Source organism: Taurulus bubalis, assembly GCF_910589615.1.
Source record: "Taurulus bubalis genome assembly, chromosome: 7".
NCBI lineage: Eukaryota > Metazoa > Chordata > Actinopteri > Perciformes > Cottidae > Taurulus > Taurulus bubalis.
Window position 1 is genome coordinate 14,828,402 of NC_136595.1, and position 23,609 is coordinate 14,852,010.

The 23,609-nt window shown below is 39.0% G+C and overlaps 1 protein-coding gene across 1 annotated transcript; it reads right to left on the minus strand.

Moving 5' to 3' along the window:
• Positions 1 to 2,253: 2,253 nt before the first annotated feature.
• On the minus strand, positions 2,254 to 22,266 carry dazap1 (DAZ associated protein 1; the record flags this gene model as incomplete). The annotated part of the gene is made up of 11 exons (XM_079220595.1): positions 2,254 to 3,094; positions 8,206 to 8,370; positions 9,057 to 9,206; positions 10,010 to 10,184; positions 13,398 to 13,480; positions 17,372 to 17,420; positions 17,608 to 17,715; positions 18,878 to 18,943; positions 19,501 to 19,667; positions 20,980 to 21,020; positions 22,235 to 22,266. The coding sequence occupies 11 exons, from the start codon at positions 22,264 to 22,266 to the stop codon at positions 2,919 to 2,921; spliced, it is 1,212 nt and encodes a 403-aa protein (XP_079076721.1). The 3' UTR covers positions 2,254 to 2,918.
• Positions 22,267 to 23,609: the final 1,343 nt, after the last annotated feature.

Consider the following 23,609-nt stretch of genomic DNA (forward strand, 5'->3'; position numbering starts at 1 on the left):
AATACAGCTGTGAGGTTAAATGTCCCCTACCTTTCCTGGCCGTCTTCCGTTTTGTCTTCAGTTTTCCGCCTCTTTACTTTGTGCATTAACTGTTCAACAACCCAGGACCAGCACTGACTCCCTGTGGGAAACCAGGTCAACACATAAGAACTGAAGATGTCAAACAGCCAAAACAAATCACATATCGTTACACGATGCACCTGGTCTGCCTGACAAACAGATCATTTGAACAGTTCTGAATATGTGAGAACCTAGACGATGCCTGAAGCTAAGCTCAGCTGCCATAAAACAGTGAATCCGTTACTGGAGTGACGGCTCTGAATGTCTCTGTGCTGCTTCATCGTGGAGCTGCTGCTCTTCAGCCGACCATCGCCACACTTACAGCTGTGCAGTCCAGATATGGGGTCTCATTGAGTGTGACTCAGCTGCATGACACTTCAACGTCTATGTCATAACTGTGGCAAATGTTACACTGTCCCTCCACATTTGCCACGGGCCTAACGGACGAGCAAATTCTTTAGAAGTTCATTCCCCGAAAAACAACGACAACCGGTCCCTTCAACCAAATCATGAGTCTGACAGAAAAGCAAACGTGTTTGTACATTTTACACCAGTTGATGAGAGGGAACTATAATGCATGAAACATAACTAAAACTGAAAGGTCATTTTATTTAAATCATTCTTTCCAATATAACACCACCTGTTATCATGTGACTGAAGATCCAGGTGACATGAAGACAGCTGATCAAACTCCATCTGTTGATGGCGGCTGTGAGATGAGTTTAGTGCTCCACAGAAACCTACTGAATGGGTTTCTTTGCTTAATTGTACTCTACTTGATGGTAGTCATTTATTTAAGATATATACAATCTTTATGAATTATATTTGTGTTTAAAAGCTGGATGAAAAACTCTTTGGACCGTCTTTTTGACTACTGACTGTTTAGCCTAAAATATGAGGCTATGAATATATACATTTGAGAATAACCAGTGAGATACTAATTATTCTCAATTTGTTTCCCACATAATGCATAGCTTTGTTTTGTCCACACAACCGAGTGGCCTTCTTCAGTGAAACCGCAAGTTGTGTTTTCAAGGAAAGCGCAAATAAACGTGTTACAACTCGTTAAAAAGGGATAAAGCCTGAATCCCTAATGGCAACGTCCCAGTTTATTCTCCCAGTCTGTACATGAACACAGACCCCCTCACGGTTTTGATCATCTCTGGCATCACCTTCTTCTTAGCTTGTATGTTTCCGAGCATCCGTGTTTAAATCATCAATGTTGTGTGAACGAGGCTATTACAGACACTCTGGGGTGCGTTATTCCTCTCCGTTACCTCGGCTAGCACCGAGCAGCCGAGCGGAGTGACACAGAAAACATTCATTCATTTCCAGCTTACTCTTTCTGCCCCAAAACCTCGAAAGCGTTCCTGCTTCTGTCGAAGAATCATCCGAGTAGGATACAACGGTCAGGCTGTGAATAAATGACAGAAGTCCACTGACGTTACTTCACAGAGGGATGCTAGCTTAATGCTAATGTGCGTACAACGCGGAAATAGCTGGAAAAAAACAATCGAGATGACGACCTTTGACCCGGATGTTGTATTCCGTTACACTGCGTGTAGAAACCATGTCAGAAATAGATTAACTTTTTTTTACAGCAGCAATAACCCAAATATAATCTGTGGAAATAAAAAACATATTAAAAGAAATTCGTAAATATCTAGTCCTTTTTTTAGAGCATCTAAATACTGGTGGGACTCAGTTTGTTTAAACCTTAATTTAATCTTAAAAAGGTACCAATGATTCTATTTTAGCATAAAGGCTACAATTAATTATTTGTTTTCATTACTGATTAAAGTGACGATTATTTCCTCTGATAAATAAATCATTTAGTCTTTCAAATTTTATAAAAAATGTCAAATGTCCATCACAGTTTTTAAGAGGCCAATGCGACATCTAGAAATGTCTTGTTCCACTTACAGACACACTTAATTTACTATGATATCAAACAGAGAAAAGCGGACAATATTCAAATTGGATAGGCAGGAACCAAAAGATGCAATTTTTTGATTGAAAACCACTGCCACGATTAATCATTCAATAGATGATGATACATGTCCTATCAATCTACTAATGGATTAATCGAATAATTGTTTCAGCTTTACTTTTCAAGTATTCCCCCGAAACACCAGAAGCAAATACATACACAACCAAATACAAACATCTGGGACAAGCACTCTATTCTTAAAACATTTATTTTTGTAATAATTTGTCCTTTTTTACTTTTTGCGTAAGTGCAAAAAATGCACCCAAAAGAGCCACCTGAGGGAAGTCTACATCTTTAAATAAAAAAACAAGCAAAGTGTACATTTATAGTACAAAATTCTCTTTTTAAAAAATTGCACAGTTTGTGTATAATATATATATAATAATCTCCATTTTAAACAAACTTTAAAGGCTCAGAAAGTAAACAAAATTCACCAAATGAAAAATAAAAACATTTTTCCCTAGAATTTAAAGCTGAGGAAACTTGAGACCCTGTTTTCATTTGTGTCCACCATAAATATACATATTTATATGCAAGTCTCTTTACATATAGTCTCTGTGCTAGTGTTTGACCAGACAATCAAAATTATTGCAAAGTAGTTTAGTTCTACTATAAAACATGGGGTGAGGGGTAGGGGGATAAAAGCTTCTTTCTGCTGAATGTTCATTAAGTTATGCAAAAAAAACCTGGGTTTCATTAGACCCCTTTTGAATTTACTGGAAATCCTGTGCATTCAACATTCCCACAGAACGATCCAGAACTCCAGTTTTGTTTTTTTTAGCGAGAACACACATTTCCCTGACTTCTTTTTTTCTTCTTTTTTTTAACTTCACACAGCGACCCTGCCTAGTTGTGGAAGGGGAGGAGGTCAGCGTCGATACGGGTGGAAGCCCTGTACGTTGTTGTGGTTCTGCCCTCTGCCGAACGCAACGGCACCGGGCTGGGGCGCGCCGGCGGGTTGTGCTGTCGGGGCCCCGTACGAAGCCGTCGGCTGGCTGGGGTCTGCGAAACTGTGAGTGAAGGCTGTCAGGTCCTGTCCGTACCCTGAGGAGGACAATAGAGAGGAGAGAGCAGCAGAAAGAGAAGAGGAATTTAATGGCAGGGTCACCAGACACTGTTTAAGGAAAAGCCTGATTTAAAAGTATCTATTGCATATTAATTACTCACCTCATGTTACCTTGAAGCTTGTGGAAAACTCTGTCTACTAAACTAATTCAAAAGGCCAAGTCATTTTTCCAATCGTATGCTCAGTACTTCACAAACACATGCATTTTTGCTAAAATCACATTATTATACAGCACAAGTTGTGCGAGTTTGTTTTGATATAAGAAAGAAAGAAGAAACATGCACTTTATTAGTCCCCTTAGGGAAATTCTTCTCTGCATTTGACCCATCCCTGGTTAGGGAGCAGTGGGCAGCCCTTTGCGGTTGTTAAACGCGGCCTTATTTACTTCAAATCAAGACTTTTTAATTGAAATTTTGTATTCTTCTTTAACCATCGAGGCATGCAAGAAAAAATATATTCAAGAATTCAAGGTAACACGGGTGAGTAACTGATATACAAATGGTCATTTTGTAGGTGAAGTATCCCTTTTAGAAAAAAAAAAACCTATTACCCTTTTACTGTACTGTCCAATTGTTATTTTTCTTTTAACAACAATTACAGGTTCTGTTCAACTGCAACTGTTTGAAGTATTTGTCACAATGATCATCATCATGCTGCCTTCTTGTTCCACTTATATCATTTTGTCCTAGCCTCTGATCCCCATGGTTAACTGATAAAATAGATAAGTTTAACAGGCTGTCTTGTTTTATGAGCTTTTTTATTTTTACTTTGTTTAGTAATTCAATCTTGACTAGTTCTATATATATATACACATGTATATATATATACACACATATATATATATATATATATATATATATATATATATATATATATATATATATATATATATATATATACACATGTATATATATATACACATATATATATCTATATATATATTATATATATATATATACACACATGTATATATATATATATATATATACATGTGTATATATATATATATACACACGTGTGTATATGTATATGTGTATATATATATACACACATGTGTATGTGTATATGTATATGTGTATATATATATATATATATATATATATATATATATATATATATATATATATATATAGAACTAGTCAAGATTGAATTACTAAACAAAGTAAAAATAAAAAAGCTCATAAAACAAGACAGCCTATATGTATATATATACATCCCATATTGTGGGATCCAAAAGATATACTTATTTTGATTGAAGATGTGTTTGTGATGAAGTGCTATATACATAAATGAACTGTGACACGCCAAACGACTAAATAGATTCAAAAAAATGAAATATGCATCTTGTATATTATATCAAGACTTTAAAAGTTTCATGGTGGATTTTTTGCTCTAGATTTAAATATGTATTCCTTCAATGAGCCCGTTAGTGTTGAACATTATTGTGTAACTTTGCTAAAATGTATAAATAATTTAATAAACACTTAAAAGGGACTTCATTGAGGAAGATAATGTCTAGATTTTCTTGATGATCAGTGCAACGCGCATATTCCTCTATTCAGACACTGGATGGCACCACCCCCCTGCAAACAAACAACGGAGCCAAAGTGACACCTGGGGAAGGAAACTAACCAACTAAAGGCTGGCGCAAACCAAAATTCACCAGCCACGGTCCAAGCCAAAGGGACATTAAAGTGTAAAAAAACGAAGTGGTTTGCTACCAAATGACTGGTCGAATATGAAAACCAGCTGAAGCCAAATCTTTCCAGCGTCTTACTGGTTAATTCCTTGCCCTTGAATCATTCAGTCAGCACTGACTTTGAAATGTCACCGATACATACTGGAGTGGAAAGTCCGAAAGACAGAGAGAGAAAGAAAGGTGAGAAAAGTTAGAAAATACCATTTCTTTTGGGGTGTTCAAAGTGCTCCATGAACAGAACAAAAATAAGAGGGAGCGGTCCCACTTTGACCACCCAACAGAAGGGAGGCGAGAAGTGACATTGGACTTTTACTGCCATCGTCTCCTTCTTTAAATCTTCTTTCCTTTCTCATCCCTTTAGCTATAATGTGGAGACAGTACATGGGGGAAAGACAATGGGTGAATGGACTGCTGATGCATAGAGACAACTGAACCATGAACACATTTTCTGACAATTAGATCATCCTTTTATAATCTGCAAAGCAATGCGGACAGAGAGTGGACAAAAAGGAGGACATGGTTTGTCTTGGTATAGTAAAGCTACAGCCACTGAGGGAGATGACTGCTTAGAGCTCTGCATGGCAAATTTCAACGTGAATGTTTTAAATCCTCTCAGTCGTGGCAGTCGTAGGTGTGTTTTACTGTACAAGAGTATACACACTAATTTGTATGTACATGCAACATGTACATGCAAATACAAAGCACAGAGCAAAAGAAAAGCGGAAAAGAAGCAGGCTGCAGCTCTAAAAACACTACATTACTGAACAAATGCTACTTTTCTGGTTGAGAAGACGATGCTGGCACCTACCTGCACTATATCCTCCCTGCTCAGCCTGACCATTACTGTGAGAAGGACGCGTTGGTCCGTAGGCAGAGGGGTCCTGAAGGTAGTTACCCAAGCCTATCAGGGAGATGAGGAGACCAGGTTGACTGAACCCAGATACTGCTGGCCAACTACATAGTTCCCCCTCACTGACCTAACAGAGCTGCACGCTCAATTACTGCGTCTGCACTATGCTGAGAGGCCTCACTGCTCAGCTGCGTCCTGAAGTACTTGAACTCTGCAATGACAATAAAGTTGAATCTGAATCTGAAGTCAAAACAAAATGGATGCGAGTGTGTGATCTATCTGCTAGCATGCCTGACTTTTTAAATCATGCCAGCTTGTGCATGATATGCTGAGATGCAACTAACGTAGGAAATACGTTTTCCTACGACCAAGAAAATGTTATGAAAGTGAAGCAACTAGAAACAGAAAACTAGAACGCGCGGTTTAGCATGTTTTAGTCCATAAAATAGGACTTGTATAGACTTCACATTTTAAAGATGGATTTCTTATTTTCTAAGCCGACATTGGTCTTGATGACTTTCAGCATGCTGTGACAATCAACTTCAAATTGACTTGATTTATCTTTGTTACTTTTCATCATTGTGTTGTGTCCTCCAGTTGTACACGGCAACCATTTTTTCACAACTTTGGGTTACTTGCGTAATCAAAATTCTGAGTAGCACATCAAAATGAGTCCTTGGTGGGTCATTCAAGCAACTTTCTCATCCCCAAATTGTCAGAATGAACTCCATTGATGAGCTATTCTGTTGAAAAAAGTTCTGATATACATAAAATGAACATGGGCATAACTAAAGTGAAGCAAAATATGACGCTCTTTGGCAGTTAATTCTCAAATGTCCGATGTCACAATGTTCCTGAATGCACCCAGAAGTTTTGACAAAAGAAAATCAACAACATGTTTATTGTGACACAGTATAACAAAAGTAAAGCCAGTGCCTGCCTGGAAGGTGGGAATAATTTATAATATTTTTTATGTATTACAAAATGATTGGCCTTGAATCAAATATGTATGCTTTAAAACCTTCAAAACTACTAGTTTGAACAAATTATTTTAACTAGAACCAAATTTGCTTTATTTGTCTAGCTTCAACCATTTACTAATATTACACAGGTAAAAATGTCATACCCAGTTCCTGCTATTGTTACATAAACCTTTGTGATATAGGTGTGGGATTTGTGTCCACATCATCGTCAATGTTTCCCATTTTATGTAAATTTCATAAAAACGTTGCAAGACTGAGTTGCTACTACTGACTAAGTGCCTGAACAAGCAGCGCACATTAAATGCAAAAAGCTGGATGGAAGATAAGCACAGGCAAGAAACACTGAACAAGATGAGCACCTGTCATGACTGACGGCGATCACGCCGGCTGTAAGTGTAGCTCCAGCAGTGTGAATCAGCTGTAAGTGAAGTCAGAAGAAAAATACCAGCAAGCCGAAAGACTAAATGTCACTTCTAAATGAGCATCTGACTCTTATATGACTGTTTGTTTATGTAACTGAATGAGTGAATGTCGAATGCTGAATGAAGCTTGTTCCTTTTCCATGGATGCTGCTTAGTTATCGCAGACTTCAAGCAACCTCCTAATTGTTTTAAGTCATAGCAATTAATAAGGCACATCATTTTCGAGAGGTGACTTGATGAAATATCTAATTTTCAAGTTCCTACATGCTGACTGAAATTTAGCCAAGAATTCAGCTCAGTACAGATCCACGAGGAATAATTATCCCGGATGAACACAGTCCAGCTCAAAGACCACACAGACACCCACCAGAAAGTAAAACCTGCAGACACGTTATGTAACAATGGACTCTTTCTAATATCTGCATTGTCCACAAGGTAGAGGCTCAAAGTTCACATTTTGCAGACAAACATGCAAAACTCCAGTGTGATAAATTGATGGACATGTTGAACATTTTTAAAGATAGCTTGGCAGGTTGGACATGCCTGATTCCAGAAAAAGGGTTTCACGGGCATGATACTGTCATGCTGGTGCTCTTCTGGGGCTATTGTGCCAAGACCAGGAAAAGAAGCCAGCAAAGTCATTAACAGGGAGGGAGCGAGGGGAGGAGTAATTAGAGGTCAGAACATTTGAAACAAGTCAAATGTCAAGTACAGTCGGTCAGGAGAAGGTTGCACTCCCTGGAAAATAAAATTAAAAAAACATTGCAAGGCAGGATGATCTAATTCAAAAACCTAACAAGACCCACCAATCTTTTTACCAATCCACAGCCCAGCTGGAAAAACTTGACAGAAACGTCTGCTGAAGACTCCTGGATATGGTGAAACTTCAGCAGCGTCTTCCCCACAGACCCAGAGGCCTTCATGTATGCAAGAAGCATGTATGCATGTGGAGCAGTTCATGCTAAATGGTACCAAGAGCAAGCTCCTGCTTGCCTATGGGTTGTAGAAATGCACTTAAATGAGATGTAGTTGCACCCAATAAAATCCAGGGAGATGGGCAGGGTCGAGGAGTGAATTTAAATCAAATGGGAGAGAATAGGGCAGCAAACTGCTTAATGCACAATGCTATTCTTACCATACTGGCTATAAGGGAAGTCAGGTTGCCCAGTGGGAGCTTTGCTCAAGTCCTGAGTTGGTGTGGTGGCAGGGGCGAAACCCAGAGGTGCGGTTCCTGGAGTGGTGGGTGGAGGAGGAATCTGTGGAGCATACTGGTCTGCTTGGGGTGCGCCAAAACTGTAACCTGTTGGAGAGTAATAAGATCATTTCTATGACCGTTGCTTCATCACAGATGGTATATTGTGGACGAGTACAAAAGCCAAATGTTGCTGTCCCTAAATAAAACACAAAATGATCTTCTACACATAGTCTAGTCTAGTCAATCTAGTTGACCACACCACATCATCATACACAAACCACTACTGGATCATGTGTTAACCAAGCAACTAAACCTCTTCTCATTTTAGCCGGCTAGAATACAAGTTCTACATCCAAATTTCTCTTTCACATATCAGCGGCTGGAACAAATTGTGACGAACAAATTTGCAACGAATCATTATGGGCTTCTTTTCCACTGTTTATTTCTCCTCCATATTTTGTCAAAGATGGATAATAGGTTTAATTATTGTAAGGTAATAAAACCCCTCACAGAATTTTTAGCAAGATTTCATGAAATGCTGGTTATCGGCGAGTCAGTCTGTCTCTGATAAGGTGGAAGTTCCTCCCTAACAACAGCAAGGCTGTCTGCAAAACCTGACCTAGATTAAATTAACACATTTTACACACCAATTGGAGTATTGATGATGTAAATGTTGTTAGTCCCCATCTCCACCTAACTCTCACAGTGTTACCTTTACATTTGCTATATCACCTAAAAGTACTTTGTAGTCATGTCAAAACAACAACAAAGTGCAAAGCAGGAGTACTGACCAAACTGAGGTGCTGTGCTGTAGCCCTGCTGAGGGTAGCCCTGAGGTGCAGCGAAGCCACCCGCTGGGGTCGTAACCAGGAATGCGTTGAAAGGTGACGGAGGCTGTGTGGGGGTTCCACGGCTGGCTGTCAACTGAGGTCCATACCCGCCTGCTCCAATACAGAACAGATCTATTTTACAGAAATGTTTTTACATAAATATATGTTTTATATATTGGATACACAAGCAATACAAGTCATATATGTGCCAGCACAGATCAATTTGAATGTGTCTTATTGAACAGCTGAATAACAGACATGCAGTTGATGAATAACTGGATTATAAACTGAATTTGCAGAAAACAGTTAAATTGAACACGTTAGCACAGGGCCGACACTGCAGTGAGCGTTGCAGGTTGACCCGGAGGTGGTGATATGAAGCTGAGCCTGACCAAAAGCAGAGGGAGGCTGGAATCTATTCAAGGCTGCCATCTGTGTCAAGCAGCACATTATCAGCAGCCTCAGCCATTATGAATCAGTGATAACATGTGCTGTTCAATGCCATCAGCCTATTGGCCGCACAGAGTGCACGTCCATCTTTGTGACACGAGCGTTTCAAGATAAGCACTTGATCACAGGGTAAAGACTGGAAATCTATATGCAGTTAGATCAATTCAGAGTCATGCAACATACTGAAAAAAACACTAATTCTCTAAAATAAGAAAGAAAAGATATTTTCTGTGTTGTCAAGAGGGGATCAAACACCTACCTATTGGTTGGCCGGTAGTCGACACCCACACTCCTTCAGAAAGAGAAAAACAAGCTTTAATCTTGGGGCAATAACTGAAATGTAAATTGTTCACAGAATCCAGTTTAATATTCAACATGAAAGTGTAACAAATTGAATGTGAAGCAGCAGCTTTTTACACATAAGCAGTTACTTAAAGGGTTTCTGAACAGCGAGCCTCAGTCACTCCACTCTTGGACTTGTTCCCACTCACCCTGTGCCCCGTAAGGCTGTTGCCAGCCCTGGGCAGGCTGTGCCGTCCAACCATTAGCTGCACTTAAGATGCCCCTGGGTGCCCACTGGCCAGGGCCAAGCTGGCCAGGGGCCTTGCTGTCACGGGGTTCAGCCTTCTTTACTTCCACCTGTACAAAGGACAACGAGGGCACATTTGGCATCACCAGTGTACGGCCTATGAAGTGCCTCACCTAGACAGCCCTGTCCTACCGCTGATTATTTAAGTTCAACATTGGGCCAGTTTGATATCTCTCACTTTATGTTTATTGGAATAATGTGGGGCTACTATGGTAGTCTATATTACTGTGTAGCCAGGAGAGCTGTGCAGCTATGTGTCTCAGGTAGTTATTATCAAGTGGGAATTTCATGGTGGCCAAAATCATAATAGTAACAGATAGTAATTGATCAACTTTTTTTTAATGCATCATCGCCAGATCACAGCCTCTTAATATATACCTGAGAAACATAGACTTTTTTTTCCCCTCCAGTGAATTACGCTAAATATGATAAAGACATCTAATGGAAGGTCATGACTTACCTTTCTCTGGTTCTAACACTTATAAAGAATCTCATTTTTATTTTATTTGGAATAAGTTTAGGGGGGAATGAATGTAGAGAGAAATTTGTATCTAAAGGTCTAACAGAATATAGAAAAGGTAAACATGCAAATATTACAAATAAACAGTCTTTTCAGTCAATCTAAAGTTGAATCTTCATACTGTGTCAAAGGGGAGAATTTTGTTTTTTCCAATTGAGAACAAGTGACTGATACACTTTGACCTCAATATGTCAGATAGCTGCTGGAGGACTACAACCTTTCTACAACCAAAACCTCAAATGTAGGAATGGTGACTTTAAGTTTCTTTTTGATAATTCAATTATAATAATAAAAGTGCACTAGTATGTTAACACATACTTTATCCATCCAAAACATTCATCAGATTGAACTTTTAAGCATAGTTATCATCCATCGCAGTAATAGTTAAATCCCTTGCACCAAATATAAATTGCTCCAAAAACAACAAATTGTCCTTCCTGTAACTAGGCAAAGCTACCAGCAGTTAACCAGAGCAAGGAAACAGGCTGAGACTAAGGGGGGCCAACCAGAAATAGACTGAGGGGTTGAGTTATTGGGGTCACCTTGCAGGAGGAAAACGAATCACAAATTCCTCCCCGCTTTAAGGTGTTGCCACCTTCCCCAGCCTCCCCTCTTCCTTCTCTGTCGACCTAATTACATGCACATGTTTCCGGCAGTGGCCTCGCCGCCGCCGGCAGCTACCTGAGCGCTTTCTCCCGTGGGCATCACAGCGCCGAGTGATGGATACTATGACTTCTGTATGGTCCCCAACAGCAGAACTGGGATTTGTTCCACAGTTTGATGTGCTCCAATTTCTAATTTTGTAACTCATATCTCCCAACCTCCCTCAAGTCCCAGCATAAGGTAATGTCAAGTCAAGAACAATGGATTAAGTCGAGCCTTGATTCCTGCTGGAAACCAGGGCAAAGTCAAGGGGGGTAGGCACCACTGGATAGTGTACAGGTTGAGCTAAATAATCTACCAAGAAAATGGGATTTGTTTAATCATTTTAATGTAATGATCAATGATATTTCAATAAAAATGCATTTCCTTGTCTGACCACAACAACCAAAAATATAACTGGCACACAAGAAACACGCTTTCATCTATAGTTTCTTTAGCAAAAACAGAGGCGGGGCACCTCCGGTGGTTTGAGGTGATGACAGCAAATCCCCCAACGTCCCTGGTTCAACTCTTGCCAGGAAGCTTGGAAGCAGGTCATTACTCATCTCTCTCTTCCTTTATTCAGTGTCATCTAGCTACTGTGCCCCCTTAAATAAAAGCACAAAAGAATATTAAAAAAATATCCCCTCAACTTGACTGACTGACATGACTTAACAACGAGGTTGCCACCTACAGAAACTCAGTCTTCATCTGGACCAAAATCCATAAAAGAAAATCCACTGCTCTCACTATTCAGTGCAGAAACACCACAACAATTAGCGCTTTTCAGCAACATCAACAACAGGAAAGACGCCACTTTAAATAAAAGTTGAAATCCTTAACCAAAAGCTAAAATATACACAAAGGTCTCAGTGTGAAATATCGTAAACTGACCATTAACTATTTAACCACCCCTGCTACCATGTAACGATCAAGGACAGAAACAAGATACATGATTGACTACACTGGGTGACTTTGAATATTTTTCTTCTGGCCACAAATCATAACTGAAAGCAAAAAGGAGACCGAGTCTCTCTTCTGGTATCTCTGTAGAGTAATATAAAAGCTTCTAATTACAAAATGTCTCCTTTGGGGAAAAGGGGGGCTGATGAATGAGAGCTTTAAAAGTGCTAGTGATATGCACCAAGTAGGACTGTATTTTTTAATGGTTTGCTTCACTCAGCTGAGGTGCCAGGTGGGTGGTGTTTGCCACAAGCAATAGCACAATACAAGGAGTGCCAGAAGGTTATGAGCTGTGCTTAAATATAACACCAAAATGAATTTATAGTTTTTCCCCGGATGGACAGCTTACCTGACACAATCTGAATTGTCTTTGCGCAGTAAACCCTATCTCATCCGTCTGGCACACACACTGAGTTAAAACAAACACTAAGAAGCAACGTGCAAATATTATTGTGCGACTCGTGTCTCACCCTGAGCAGCATTTCAGAGAGAACTGTCATTTGTTATTTAGAAGACTGGAAGACACAGTATGGAGATTCTTCAACTGAGGTCACCGAGTTGAGATTTTTTCTTTAACTTTTATTAAAAAATAAAATAAAAAAATAAAAACTTGTTGACGTGTAAGTGACCTGCCAACAAAATATAAGAAAACAAAAGAAACAGAACTGAATGGACCAATCCTTTAGGTGATTAATATTCAGTGCTTTATTATATTTTAATTACATATTATGTAATGTTTTATTAAAAAACAGCAAATTTTGTAACTTTTATATTTTACGGACATCCTAAAGGAGTGGTCGGTTTAAACAAAGCCTTAGGCGACTACAGAAACTGTGATAGAACAGCATTAGTAAAGGATCAGTGTGCCTCTATAAACTATAACTTATGGCAATAAGTGTGAGAGTAGTACGTTTTAGAGCAAAAGATATCATCAATAATAATAATATGATGAGTAAATTAATTAGTAGCCTGATGAGTTGTTTTTGTTTGATGTCAAAGGCTTATTTGTGCTTTATGATGCTGCAGATGGGAAGCCACTGGAAAATTAACAAATTAAACAGCATCATAGCATAATTCTCACTCTGTCGCCCAAGCCTCTGTTTGATCTTAAGGGTAAAATAAAACTACAACTACACACTTTTTTGCCCATGATGTCGTGAAAATGCATGTTGACAGCCTGGTCCACTGATTGTTCGGCCTCGAAAGTAATAAATCCAAAACCTAGCCAACGACCAAGAGTGAATCAAGGTAGCAGGGGGGTTGTGACAACACAAGATGAAGAACAGTATTGGGCTTCAGCAGAGTGAGGATCCGTCAAGACTGAGCCAGAGGCTCCTGGGGTTCGGATGATGTCGCAGACTCGCAGAACAACACAAATCCAAGACTAATGCCTGGGGGGGTTGAGGGAAACCTTTCTCTTTACTGTGCAGTGGAATATTTTGTGAAGATAACAATACAGGACTGCTTAACTGCTAGACGTGAAGAATGGCGAGTGCAGCAATTGGTTTGATGTGAAATGTCACATCAAAGGATGAAGTCCATCTTCCACCCTTTAACATTGATAAATGCCGATTGAACTAATATTACATTGTGTTACTTCATGCTGTTTCATCCAAACCCCACCTTGATCTGTCCCTTGGTATATTGCTGTGGAGCACACACTCGCAGCAGCCATTGTTAATGCATCACAAAAATATGGAGAAACACAAACTGTAGAATGCCTAAAGCTTTCTCCAAGCTTTCCCAAATTCAGTATTTTACTTTTGAGTCAGCCAGGATAAGCCTAATATGGACAATTAAAGTATTGCTCACAGCGGTAACACAAAGATATAGGCCACAACTGGTTCCCTAACGTGACATGTTGCTGATTTTGATCAAGAGTTTTAATGGGGTATGGACAATGTTCATCAACAAGAGTAAGAACTTTTTGGTCCAACATTTTGGTTCAGTAAACTCATCCAAATATCTGCAATAGAACGTCAGTAGGACGTGGTGCCCTGCCATGATCTACTTTCAATTAAATTAACTTTCCACGGTGGCAGAATTGGGTTGTGTGCGCATTTCTACTTGGGGACCTAACCTGAATCCAATTAAAGACAATACTACTGAGATTTTAGAGACCTCTAGTACCATGCCGAGCATTCCCAAGCCTCATGATCTATTGCTATTAATAACATCTGTCAATGACCTGTCCTTATTCTAAATGTAAAACCCAGTTGACACATTAAAGAGTTTGACATGTCTTGGTTACACTCAAGTTCACAATTGACTTGTTACTAAAATCAGATTTCAACAACTGATGAAACTGATTCTCACTCTGTGGAGAGATACTACCTCTCAGACTACTAAACGTAGAACTGTGAGATCATTTGAAATCCTTTATACAGCCACAATAACTATTTTGATTACTAAATTAATTGGTTTTGGGTTGGGGATTTTATTTTACACAAAAATGAAAGGAAAAAAACACTGGTTTGGGCTTCTTGAATATAAATACTTTCAGTTTTTTTGTAAGGTTGGTCAGAAAAAAACATCACCATGAGCTCTGGGAAATATTAGTTTTGCTGGAATTTTATATATCCCAAAATTACTAACTGCACTCCCTTCATTATTAATTTTTTTTAAACTAAAAGTTGATTTTTAAAAATAAAAAGCAGACAGACGGACATACACACACATATATATATATATATATATATATATATATATATATATATATATATATATATATATATATATATATATATATATATATATATATATATATATATAATATGAGTTTGAAGGATAAGTCCAGGATGTCAAACTGATTCAGCAGTGAAAACAAGTTAAAAAGATAAAGATAAAGATAAAGAAAGAAGTCACCTGGCGATCTAAACAGAAGACAATGTACTTTAGGAACAACACGGTTCCTGTAAAAACGAATTAGTCTTTATTCATTGCTACACTCATTAAATTACAAAACCAGCCTGAAAATTTGAAAAATCTGAAACGACTACATGACTACTATGTAGGACAGCCGGAGAGTCGTCCGACCCTGGTCGACCTGCCCAATGCTATGCTCCTATTAGACAATCTGCATTCAAGGGGCAGGACTTAGCAACGGGTTATTTGCTGCTAAACTATTTCTCAAATAATAAATAAATAATTATTTCAGCCACCCTGCAGCCAAATTCACAATTTGATGCAACTTTGTACACACCCCATTTTGACCGGTAATTTTTTTGAATGCTTTTACATTTGGCCTGTACCTCTGTGCTACCAGTCAATGCACAGTAACCTAAAGGAGAAAAGACAAATCTTAAGAGACACCGTTAATCACATTCAAACCATTCACAAGGAGAAAAGGGACAGAAGAAAGAAAAATAGAAAAGGGCTTACTTACAAAAATACTTAACTCTCTACATATGGGAAAACACATACTACGCCATTTAAGATAAGATACATGTATCAGTTACATATATATCAAGTTAAAGAAAACTTATTCCAACATTGGAAGTAACTAATGATTTTAGTAAAAGAAACTGTTAATACTATTAAAGAGCATGTAATGGTTGTTACTGGTGCAATACATGTTAAATTCCAATGACAAACTATTCTGTGTTTGTCCCAATAGAGATGAATGGGGGTTTGGGCGGGGGAGCAGTGATACATGTTGTGGGTCAGTGGCCGCTGCATCACTGCTATGTAGGACAAACACAGATGAAACAGCTGTGACTGGAAGTCAGCGGGCAGAAAGTATAAAGTCTGCCACCGACACTGCCGGTGGCACAGGGTCCGATTCCCAATGAGGCCATCCATGCTAATAAGTGTCGGCACGTCATAAACATGTCATTAAAAAAAAATGATTAAATGGAACTCTGCTGAGATTTTAAGGGTCTCATTTTTAACTGTCAGTAAATAGGTTAAAGAGATTTTTTGAAATAGTGAAGTAAAAACCTTTTAAAATAGTTCCATTGTTCTGATGATGAATAACAATGTAAGATTCAACTTCAGCGTTTGGGCTGAAACCAGCCTCTTTGAAGGACAACCCCCTTAGATGCTTAAACTGTTCTCAATATGCCAGTTGCATGTTGTGATAAAGTACTGCTTTTGGAGCACCCATTCTCCTTTCCACAACAGATTGTTATAGTTTACTGAACTTTTAGCATTATCACACGTTCATTAAGACAATTGACATTAAAAACACTTATTTTGCAATATCACATTAATACGAAATAGATCCCAAAAATGAAATGGACTAAAATTTGGCGGTTACATTACATGCTTTTACATCCTTCCAATTAAAGGCTTGGACGTTTTGCATTCAATACATTTTAGAGATACTTTCTAGTGTTTCACATTCTTCATTCTTCCTGTAATAAATCTCAATGTGTGACTGAAACATCTTCCTCAAAGGTATTCACAACACCTGTGCATAATAAGCTGGGCTTTTGGATTCTGATGTAGTTGTATCATAATCACCACAAATAGAATTGTAGTAAATCCAGGAAATCTTACAGTGCTCTTAAAGATGACAATGTTTAGTCTTTCCACGCTGATGAAGAGTATGTGACCAATAACCAATGTTCTTGGCTAAAGGTTTTTAAGATAACTTCTCTCATTGCTCTGTCTATTTAACCAAGTAGAAAAGTGTTCATGGAACAGACTTGTGTTGTCACACACGGTGATGAAGGACACTGCAGTCCAAATCCGAGCATGCAGTATTTCTGAAACAATTGTCAGATTTGAGTACGTGACAAAGTCTGAGACATGGTTTTAAAGTCCCATTTGCTGTTGTGTTATGTGGACACATTTACTAATGTAAAACCATCACATAAACTGAAGATAATTTTGTGAATTCCACAGGAGAGCCGTGTATTTTGCATTACAATAAGCTTTTCATTCCACCTCTAGAAATGTCGAGTCAGATTTTCCATTTGATCGTGAGCTGTGGGGACTTTTTACGAGGGTTTTATCCAACATGCTTTTGTGTTTTATTGTGTGTCTTCACCATACATAAAATTAATGTTATGGCTTAAAGTGTTTTTTCTCTTTGGGCCAGAATAGTTTGTCATGAGATTTAAGATGGTAAGGTATGGAGAGGGGAGAAAAAACGGGATCAGCTTTTACCTCGGGGCCTCTGCTTCTCCGCATCATAGATCATTACCACCTCTGTGACCTTGAATGGGACAAAGGGAAACAGTGGCTGCATTTAGATAAGCAGACAGGGTCCGTTCATACTCCAATTAAATACTCTGCCTCAATTTGAACGAAAAATGAATTAAATATTAACTTGTATATACTGTGTCACATCTAAGCAGTCTTAATGACGGTATGAACTGCATTATGTACTTCTCCATACTCACCACTCCGAATCTATTGAAATAGTCCCTGAGTTCAGGCTCGCCGCAGTTATGGGGGATTCCACCTACAAATATCTTCTTTGATTTATTGCTATCGGCTTTGCTGCCCTTCTGAAAGAAAAAAGGAAGTGTATGGATTTCAATGTCTGTTAAAGGATCACTCTGGGTAGGGGACAGTTAGGCCCCATCTATTCAAACAGTGCAGAAGAAATTAGGTTCTCCTCTTGCCCTGGGGTATAATTCTTAACATGTCATGTCAATGCAAACACGAGTCTCCACAGATCAGAGAGCACGGCTTCCTCCATTTACTCTCAACCACTAAGCATTTCACCATTGCTGTGCACTGCACTCACGCCGCAAAGGCTGGAGGCTGCTTACAACAATGATTTTTAACAATTACATCTTCTGCTCTGTTAGTAAAACATTCAGTGGTAGCTACTTAAAATCAGTGAAAGGAGTTCCAGTGGGAAGCAAAGGGCTTCATTTGTAAAAGCTTCTGACATACAATTTATGCTTACAGCTAAATATATGACATACAAAAATGTTGTATTGACAGCAAAGGGGCAATGACTGAAACCATCACTGTCCAAAGGGACAAAATGACTATAATAGATCTGCAGTGGCTTGTTGATCGACCCAGAAATTACCCAAGTTGCTGCAGAGATTTCTGCCTTTCAAAATAATTCACTGCTGAAAGCAATTTTCTGTACCACACTATCATGCTCGTCTCTAGTTCTACTTGTGTTTTCTCAGTTTTATTCAACAAGGGACAAGGGAATAAGAACAACACATTTTAGCTGGGAAGGCATGACAATTCCCCCAATTAAAAATGTTCTACATCCACAAAAAGCAATGCATATTTTTATATATAATTCCACTATTTAGCATGGTGCAGACCTATGACCTCTACAGGAGACCTTTTTGTTACATCTATGAAAATGTGCCGTTATTGTTGCAGTTCCTTGGTCACAAATAGAGGTCAATAGTCATAGATTATTTGATGCTTCTGTGATTTATCAAACCCCCAACTAATTTATAGTGTTCTCAAAGGCATGAATGCCATGTAGTTTCTTTTTAAATTGCACTCATTGAGGAAATCAAATGTAGGTCAAAGTCAGACTGTTTTGATAAATGAAGCTCAAGGTCTCCTCATGGCCATTAAAAGAGTCCAACCTCAGAAGCAGAGGATGGAGAGACTGATGACCCGAGTCTAATTCCATAGGAAACGCCCAGCCTACCCAGTAAAAAAAAAAAAAAATTTGATTTTTCTTACCCATCCCTCCTTGGTTCGAGATTTTTCAGGTTGCATTCCTCTGGGAGTGCATGGCTTCGGGTCAATCTGACAGCAGAGAGAAAACGCTTGACTGTAGCCCCAAATAAAGGCACCTTCAAATGTCCTTCTTCACTGAAGCAAATACAGTATATTGACTCGGCTCACACAAAAGGGAAACATATGTACGGATATGAATTTGAATATATGGCCAATAAAATGCTCTGCCCTTCTCCGCCTTCTTAAACACAGCAATGGTTGCAATATGTCATTCATGGTGAGCTGAGCTGACTGCATTGACATCATTAATTGTAGATAGATTGAAATGCAGAGAGGAAGATTAACAACTGTTTGTTTCTTTTCTGCTATCTCAGAGAAATCCAGGTTCACTTGCCAATTTGACTTGAAACAGGTAAATCTTGTTGGGCAACAAACATCAACATTTTGCTAAATGCACCGTCTGTACTAATGCCAGCAGGCAAGTACAACTGTGCTTCTCCTTGAATAACTTCTAACTTCTCTGAATGGTGAAATGCAGTATGAGGTTTTTCAAATTGCTTACACAATGTGCAGGCAGATTACTCCGGTTGATATGACTATCTGCTCCTTTGATTTAAAATACTCACATTTCTTCCATCAAGATTATGCGGCTTTGTCTCCAGCACTGTCCGTACACAATTGGGGTCTTTGAATTTGACAAAGCCGAAGCCTCGCGACTGATTTGTAGTTTTGTCCTTCATGATTACACAATCTACTACTTCCCCATACTGTGAGAAGTAGTTTCTGAGGGTCTCTGAGGAGAGAAAGAAATAAATTACATAAAAGTGGTGCTTCATGAAAATGAGCACAGAAACATACAACTATACTGCAAATATAATCTGAGATATAATTCTGCCCAGCTTGCCTCGTGAACACAAAGAAGTGTAGTCATGATTTATAGAACTCATGCTTTCATTATGATAAATGATGCTAAGAAAATATCTTCAGCACTTCAACCTGCAGTAAAACAGGTGTGGGGTGAAAAAAACAACACAAGCACCACTCCATGAAAGTACATGGGAAAGACTACAAGTCATCCAGTGACCTTGATTTTGTTTTATGGTAGAACATTGGGAATTTTACCTTTGGTTTTTAATGTAAAAATGCATGTTAAATGGCACCAAATATACAACAAAGTACTGTAATGCCTGCACAAGCCCCCAGCAGCAAAGTGTGCAAGTTTGAAGAAATGAGGAGCCACTTTAGACAGAGTTATCATAATTGCTTTTCTCCATGCTGGGATGCCCTTGGGCATCGCTGAGGAAACAAGCTCAGAGTTACGCTGAGCTGTGGTTCAGATCTTAACGTTAGCAGTGTGCTGTTAACACGAGCAAGACCTTGTTTAAAGTTATACAATGGCCAATCAAGCATGAGCCAGTGAAGGACTAGACAAACTAGACCATCCCTGGGCTAGTCAGTGAAGGGGAATGTACACCAAATGTAGACTGTCTACCACCAGTGTTTGCAGTTTGCCACAATCAGTAATTTGCAAAGTGAAAATGGAGAATATATAACAAATCCCAATGACATAATTCAAACACAAAAAAAAACACATTACTAAAGAGGAACAGTGGCCACAATTAGACTCCACCAGCACTGATATCAATATAATGTAACTTGATATTTTATACATTTTAATATGCATTAGTGGTGTTAAAGTATCTAATTGATGTCATGTCATGTCATGTGATGTACATCACTGTCAACATACAGTGGATATTATCGAGAATAATAGCTACTAAATAAGCAAGACCATCTCTATCCGTTAGACCACCACACCCATGTTAGTACAGGACACCCGTATTTTAATTATTGTATGACTAACCGTCATATGTAAATGTTGTATTTTAAAAACATTGCCCAGCTCTACTCTATTTCTTATAACCTGATAATATATTAAGACTTTATTCAATTTTGATTCAAACTTCAAGTTTCTCAACAAATTACCAACGAAATCCTTTCGTCTGACAACAAAACAATCTAATACATGAGCATTCAACAAATTTCTGTTAATTAGCAATACTGCCTGTAGGAAGTGACTTTGCAGGTTAAACAGCGTAACTAACCTTGTGTGGTACTCCAGTCCAATCCTCCCACAAATAGTTTCCTGAAAAGAGTAGATACATGATGATAGATAAGTCAACCATTACTCGTCACTTTGAATTAGAGTAAAGGATAAACATATAGTTAAACAAGTCACATACAATAGACATGCTCACAAGCATGGAGACATTTTGCCTGTTCAGAGGCCCTTAAAATACTGAAAACACAGGCAGATAAGAAGATTGACAGCCCAGTTTCAGAGCCATAACAACGCTACAGCTGACTAAGAAGCCAAGTAAACAGACATTACACAACACAAGGCACCGCTGCCACCAAAGCTGGTGCAGAGTAGAGATAAACACACACACACAAACACAAACACACGCACACACAGCTTCAGTTAAATGTCCGTGTTCATGGTGAACCAATGTCCAGGTCCAGTCCTGCTCATGGACGTCTCTCTCCTGACACTGGCCGCAATGCCCTCGTCTTTTTATCAACCTCTTGCCACGTAAGTTGCCCGGGGGCAGCAGAGCCACCGCGTTTAGCATGCTAACGCAGCACCCGGCTGACAGACGGAGTCCCGGAGCTGCAGCATGCTCGTTCCCGTGAGCAGCCTTCACCTCTGGACAACCCGAGCAGCATCCAGCCAGAGGGCACGAGAGAGGCTGCTCGTCTCCACGCAGGCGGACCGCTGCACTCGGGACGCCGGCTGCACAACTGGAAGTTTAACGACAGTTTAAGCGGCACTAAAATAAAAACCAGCTAGCGAAGTCCATTAATCATGAAGACCAGTGCTGAAACCCGTCGGTGCTGAGTGTAGCGGCTGTGATCCAAAGCGGGGGGGGGGTTAGTGCGGACGAGCAGGCTCCATCCTCCTCCAGCAGTGTCCGCTAAACGTCCTCGCGCTGGAGGAGTCAAGAAGAGGAGACTTTCGCTTCGCTGGCAATCGTTAGCTGCGCTAGCTCAGCAGCTACCTAGAAACAACACTTAAATAAGTCGCTACGCATGCACACGTCCCTCGGACAAGCTAAGCGACAGTGCTGCAGATATACACGGTGCAGTACGCAGTAACAACCGAGCTACTTCGATGTGCACTTTCACTTTGTTGCCTGTCTTTCCTCAGGCTAGCTAAGTTACTACAGCTAGCTTAGCTCGACAGCTAACGTTAGCTGTCAAATAACCAGCTTGACAAGTAAGTAACCTAATTATAATTATAAGTTACAGTCTCACAGCCGCATGCATCCGCAGTGGACGGGTTGGTTAGACGGATCTTACCCGACTTCATCTCCGACTAAGTTGTTGTTCATTGCTGAGGCTAAAGCGGGGGTCTGTCGGAGCTGCGACCGGCTTCTTGCTTCAGTGCTGCCCGTCTCAGACTGAGAGCGGAGGAAGGTCACTCCGCTTTTTGGTTCAAACTGTTCTGCGCAATGACGACGCTGCAGGGGGCCGCGGCCTTTAAAGGGACATGACAACAGCCCGCACTGCTGTGCACAGGGGGCTGCTGCTGTACATCCAGGGGCTCGATGCATATCTTAGGCATTCATATAGGAAATTACTTCTACAAGAAAGAGACAGCCCAAACAACAGTAAATAGATATACTTTATTAATCCTGCAAGGGGAAATTGTTTTGTTACAGCAGCATTTATACATACAAGTCAAGTTATATTTATATATTATATATACAAATGCACAATATATATATATATATATATATATATATATATATATATATATATATATATATATATATATATATATATATATATATATATACAATAAATAGTATATAATTAAATTAACTAATAAAACAACAGTGCAAAAAAAAGATAATGAAAACAATGAAAAGATATCATGGCTTGATAGCAGAAAACCAAAATATCTAATGTGTGGACTGATTATTTTTGGTGGGATAATAATAAAAGATAATGTTTTATCCGATGGTTATCCTCCTGTTGGGAGCATTCTGTCTATGGGCCAGGAGGTGTGATGTTATATTGTGTTCCTCCTGTATTTAAACATTTAGTCTGATAGAAAACAAGGTTTATTTTAAGAGAGACCTGCATACAACAAAAACAAAAACATGCATACAGTATAAATGTAAGATAAATCCAATTCAAACACAAAGTTACATACACAATAGACACATTTATCCTACATTAAAGAGAACAATAACCAATAGCATTCAGAGTGCCTGCGTGTAATTGTTTTAGATGATATGGCAATTTGTCCAACTCATTTCACCTATAGGGAGCAATTTAAAACATGTTTGTCCAAGAACAGTTTGAACATGGGGCATGGCTAAAGGTAAACAATGTTATACCCATTACCAAAAGTTCCTGATTATAATTAGTTTATTGCTATCTTATTACATTTCAAAATTATAAGTTTGGCTAGTGGCCTGAACTAAAGTCCTATGTTCATTCCAGCATCTACATCGAAGAAATTTCCTCCACATCCAGTCATTACATTTCTGTTGCTGATCTGAGATGATCACATGCCATCTCTTTGGCTGAGTTAATAAAACACAGCACAAATAATGTGAAAACATTAAATGGTGACATTTAAATAATGAAATGCAAATCTAAGTGACAGAGGTGAAACATAATGTGGTGCGATTAAATATCACCTTTCAGGCACAATTCACATAAT